This window comes from Nicrophorus vespilloides, unplaced genomic scaffold (genome assembly GCF_001412225.1).
Source record: "Nicrophorus vespilloides isolate i.1.1-1 unplaced genomic scaffold, Nicve_v1.0, whole genome shotgun sequence".
In the NCBI taxonomy this organism is placed as follows: domain Eukaryota; kingdom Metazoa; phylum Arthropoda; class Insecta; order Coleoptera; family Silphidae; genus Nicrophorus; species Nicrophorus vespilloides.
This window is the reverse complement of record NW_017096692.1, coordinates 14,552-20,092: the sequence shown is the minus strand read 5'-3', so window position 1 is coordinate 20,092 and position 5,541 is coordinate 14,552. Positions and strand designations below refer to the sequence as shown.

The following is a 5,541-nucleotide window of genomic DNA, read 5'->3' as shown; positions in this document are numbered from 1 at the left end:
GTTTCACTCCAACCCCGCCGCACTTTTCCATTTAGTTTTCTCTCTCTCGCTCTTCTTTTTTGTTGCCTTTTTCATCCCTTTTCCACCGCGTGTTTCTATTCCGTCGAATTCGTTGCATTTAACGTAAGCCGCTTACGTCCTCTTTCACGATCCACCATCCCTGGATACACAACCAACTTCCATCATTTCCGCCCGGAAACGGAACGACAATATCCCATTTTTTTGTTGTTTTCGCTGAGAATATTACGATTCGAGCGCCATCTGTTCTGTAATGGAATAAAACAATTTTATTAAATTTTCGTTACAATCCTGTTTATTTATTCTTCACAATTACCATTACATTTCTAACAAAAATAACCTAACTATTCAAATCTACAACTACGCCATCTGCTGTACTTATTATTATTAAAATGAATTACATTGATTTTGTTTTAATAAATAATTGCGTTGCGTGTATTTGGTTGCAGACGTAAACAGCATTACGCGAAATGTAAATTTCGTTATGAGGTTACCCCCGGCAACGAGAACAGAAACAAGTGAACCGCAACGGCCTGCTTTATTATTGGTTCAATTTAATGGAATATTAATGAATTGCGGGCATTACCGTTGATAGCAGCGAGCGGCGAGCATCCTTTTATCGGCGCCGCTCCGAAATTAATAATATCATTATCGTTTGCGCGCGTTATTGTTATTATAATTATTACCATTATGATTGTAATGCGCTCACATCGACCTTCCACCCAACCTCTCACGTCCATAATCAATGACCGCCATTACCGTTCCGGCAGCATCGAGATCGACCCACACACACTTCCGGTTTCGCGTCGCATCCGCAACCCAATTAGCTTCGGTGCGCCGCAAAAAAAAAAGGAATCGAAAGAAGAAGACGTACAAGGCTAAGGGATTACGCCAATATATATGATTTCGTCCTTAATCAAATCCACTTTTTTTTTCGGTTCGGGTCAGACCCTTTCTACATTTTTTTTTCTCTCTCTCTTGTGCTGGCCGTTATTCAAAGGGTCGGCCTCGTAACGATAGGACCGGATTAAAGTCCTGTCGTGAGGGTCGTGATGTCCTTTAAAGGTCGCGAAGCTGATATGCATTCATTCGGATTCATTGAATGAGGACGTCCTTCTCGGTAAACGGTTTCTTTTTTCGCCATCAGTTGCGTTCGTCTGGTAGCCTAATGAATGGCGCGCTCTAATCCGCTCCTAATTGGAGGCAAATCTGCTTACATCCGAGCGAGACGGTTGCATAAGTTTGCGAGATGCGAGGGAGAATGATTTACGAGCGAAAGCAATCCCCGAGATTGACGTTTCATCCGCTCCAATTTATCCCAGATGACGATAAATATATATAGTCTTCATGTGTGTGTGTGTGTGTGTGTGTACGTATACGAACAAGAAGAAAAAAAATAGTAGGGGAGAAAAGTAGACCGATATAAGATTGAAGCCGAGTTACGCGCAACGCAACGAAACTGAAGCTATCCGTTTTTTATGGGGGGAAAGGACATTTTATTTTTATTTTTAGACGACGAAAGGATTTTATGTCCCTCGAGGACTCCGAATCCCCGAGGCAAAGAACAGAAGAGAAAAAAAGATATTAACTGGGTCCAAAATACAATATAAAAAGCGATAAATGCAAATTGGAATTCAAAAACGCCATCTATGAATTTCCAGACACAAGATTACATTTTTTTTTTGTGAAAATTTCGTTTTCAGCTAAAAATATCTTGTTTTCCATGATTTAAATAAAAAATTCCAATAATAAAAAATATTGATAGTTTTATTATCTAAATAATAAGCAAACATAAATAGAATAAATACATTGTGTAGAGATACAAATTTTGAGACGCCATCTGTGAGTCGACTTGAAAGTATAAATAACCGTAACCGTGGAGATGATGATGAGAGAGAGATTCAGTTCTTCTTGTAGTAACGGTTGTATTTGTCGATGAAACGGTCCCAATCGAAGGTGTTCTCGCACTTCCATCGGCGGATTTCGACGCCGTTCTCGTAGACGGTGCACCAGGTCCCGGTGCGATCCATGAGGACACCGCTGTGACCGTTGCAGATGCACGGTGGAGGTTGCGGCACGTTACAGGCCATCGTGTGCATCACTCGAACGTTGCGACAATGAAAAGCACCCTCCACCTCGGGGATGGCCTCCACCTTGTACCCGTTCCAGCATCTGCACTTCTTCGCCAAAGAAGCACCGACGAGCAGCGTAAAGACCGCAGTGATAAGCAACGTGCATTTCCTAAAATCAATCAAAAATTGACGTTTTGTTATGAAATAGAGTCAAAATAGAGTTAGTTAGTTAAAAATGATATAAAAATTAAATTAATTGCATAATTAATAAGTAATTTGATACAATTAACTGAAATAATTATGATTTAATTAACCTATAAATTAACCTATAAACAGTGACAGCTGACGGTGTAAACGGACATTTTATTTTTAACGTCAAATTGACCGTGTTAAAAATGTAATTTCATCGTTAATTATTGATTATATAACCGTTTTAATTAATCTAAATATGCCAGAGGGGAAAGGAGAAATTAGTAATTTGTGTTTCTTGAAAATCCAATAGAATCAATCAATTGTAATTGGATAACCTACAAAAAAAAAATCTGTGACAGTTAACATAAATGTCATTGTAATTGATTAACCTAAAAAAAAAACAAATCTATGACAGTTGACGTAAATAATTGATTCTATAATTGAGTGAAACATAAATGATCCTAATTGATTAACCTACAAAAAAAAAATCTGGACAGTTAACATAAATGTCATTGTAATTGATTAACCTAAAAAAAAGCAAATCTATGACAGTTGACGTAAATAATTGATTCTATAATTGACAGTTAACATAAATGTCATTGTAATTGATTAACCTAAAAAAAACAAATCTATGACAGTTGACGTAAATAATTGATTCTATAATTGAGTGAAACATAAATGATTGTAATTGATTAACCCACAAAAAAAAAATCTGGACAGTTAACATAAATGTCATTGTAATTGATTAACCTAAAAAAAACAAATCTATGACAGTTGACGTAAATAATTGATTCTATAATTGAGTGAAACATAAATGATTGTAATTGATTAACCTACAAAAAAAAATATCTGTGACAGTTGACGTAAATGTCTTCTTTTTTTTTTCTATTGAGATTTAGTTAAATTTATTTGTTTATTATATAAGTGTTAGTGAATTAATTAATTGGTGTTGACTTACATTTTGATGTGTAGATTCTTTTCTAGCGCAAAGTTTAAAGATGTAGTGTGTATGTGAAAAGTGTTTGTTTTTTGTTAGGTGTGTGTGTGTGCAATGAACTTGGTTGATTCGCGGTCGTCGTTCTTCTGCAGGAGGTCATATTGTTTGTTGGTTGCAGCAGCAGCAACAGCAGCAGAAGGAGAAACGTATCTACTTCGTGCGCGCTCGTTGTTGGCGATCAAAGAACAAACACGGATTACAGTTATTAAACATTATCTCCACTTAATTTGCATTGTCTCTCTCTCTATTTCTCCATCATCGCCGCTCGGCTTTCTTGACCTGCCGCTCGTACAGCTCGAGCGCCGCCTGATTTCCGCACCTGGTGACCTCCCCGGAGACGACGTCCAGACAACCCATAGACGAATCCTCCATCTCGGCGAAAGCTCCGGTGCAATTGCAAATCGGAGGATTCGAAGAACCGCACGGGATCGTTTGATACGTGACGAACGGATGGACGCAGACCACGGACTCCTGGGGCCCGCGCATCGGTTTCATAGCTTTCGAAGAGCATTCGCAGCTGTCTGCAGTCCAATTGCTGCGCGACTCTCCGAACCGCTCGACGAAACGGACGGCGTACTCCACCAGGTCATCGGCGTTCGTGCAAGGTTGTTCATCGTCGTCGCCGCGCCTGCAGCGCCTCTCGAACGCCGAACCGGCAGCTCCGTGGCCTTCCGGACATTGACACTTCGGCACTTCCGGAAAACCGCACGGCAGAACCGGCTGCACGTTCAACTCGCAATACTCTGAAGAACTTCCATCCTTCGATGAAACGTACAAATCAGAGCATTCGCACATGCACGATCCACCGACGGACAGAAAACCAACCATCGCTAAAAACGAGTAAAACAACTGCATCCTGCAAAAAAAAACAACTATTTTCAGTTAATCTTAATCATGACATATGTCATTTTATATTGACATCTATTATGACAGCTCAAATATAATCAATTTGTTGGTTATACAGAATCTTGACGTTTCATCTGTCAATTTAATTTATGAAACCACGACAAGAAAGAAAGTAGCAAAAAAATAAAAAATATTATATTTAAATAATGTTACAATTTCTTTCTTCTCATCTTTTTCTCGTTTCGGTTTCTCTTCTTGATGTCGTTGTGTCCGATTTCTTTTTGGCGCACAATTGTGACTAATCGTAGCTGACCTAAGTAGGAAAAGTAGGAGGCGGTTTTTCTGTATTTATAAAGAGAACGCTCTTCATTCTCTCTCGCTCTCAATGTTTTGCATCGGTTTTTGTTTGTTTGTTTGTTCGTTTGTTTGTTATTATTATTGCTCTATTATTCTCGTTTTGCGAAGAAAGTTTGCTTAACTCGCCGGAATCGTTTAGACTTTCACAAATTCAATACTACGCGCATTCTAGATGCAATTGACGCAAGAAGAACAACAATTGACGAACGATAAATTTGAATGACTTACGTTTCTATTGTTTGTTGCTGTCGTATCGATGGTTACCAGGGAAATATTTTACGAATCACAACGATCGTTGGTATTTATAGAAGTAAAAAGAAAAACTTACGTGCATGTATTGGATATGCTTAATTGAAGAAATTGATTGGCGTGCGACGAGAGGGAAAGTGGAACGCGAAAATTATTGTCATTTTTATAACCGTTTATGCTTGTGAAACTTTTAGTGCTGCGATTATGAAGAAAGAAGAAATTAAGGACATCAAATTAACTAGTAACATTTATATTATTGCCAAATTAGAGAAAAAAAAATATAAAATAAATTGATTATTAAAAGTGTTTTAATAATTTATAAATAGAATTCATAAAAATTGTAAAATGTCCTATATATTCTTATTTAACGTTAAAAATGCAGTAAATTGTAGTAGTGCCATCTATAAATATGAATTTGAATTTTGTTTGTTTTTGTTATTTTGGAGCGTTTGCTTGGTTGCATACGCGACTCGCGCAAAGTGAAGTAAACAAAAATTCGATACCAACGTTCCAAAATATACATAAAAAAAAAACAAAAAAATAACAAGAGAAGGGCATAGAGTAAATATAATAAATATTTTGCTGCTGCTCCGACTCGTTTTTTGTTTGCTTTTGTTGTTGTTTGTCCCATATAATTTATACGTGCCGTTTTGAATTATCGCTCTGCCGAATTCCGCCAACATTCTATCGAGCCGCAAAAGATGTCGCCATTTTGCAACTCTTTTTTTTATTTGTTTGTTGTTAACTTCAATGCGAAAATTTAACCTAAAAAAACATTGACGTTTGATGCGTCAAAATTTCGAAAGAAAA

General features: G+C 37.4%; 1 protein-coding gene across 1 annotated transcript; it reads right to left on the bottom strand.

Moving 5' to 3' along the window:
• Nucleotides 1-1,799: 1,799 nt before the first annotated feature.
• LOC108557908 lies at nt 1,800-4,162 on the bottom strand. The gene is made up of 2 exons (XM_017914621.1): nt 3,241-4,162; nt 1,800-2,259 (listed from the first exon to the last, which is right to left on the bottom strand). The coding sequence occupies exon 1, from the start codon at nt 4,132-4,134 to the stop codon at nt 3,535-3,537; it is 600 nt and encodes a 199-aa protein (XP_017770110.1). The 5' UTR covers nt 4,135-4,162; the 3' UTR covers nt 1,800-2,259; nt 3,241-3,534.
• Between the last annotated feature and the right edge of the window lie 1,379 nt (nt 4,163-5,541).

Coding starts and splice junctions, on each gene's coding strand:
- LOC108557908 (XM_017914621.1), bottom strand. CDS start 4,134: ATGCAGTTGTTTTACTCGTTTTTAGCGATGGTTGGTTTTCTGTCCGTC.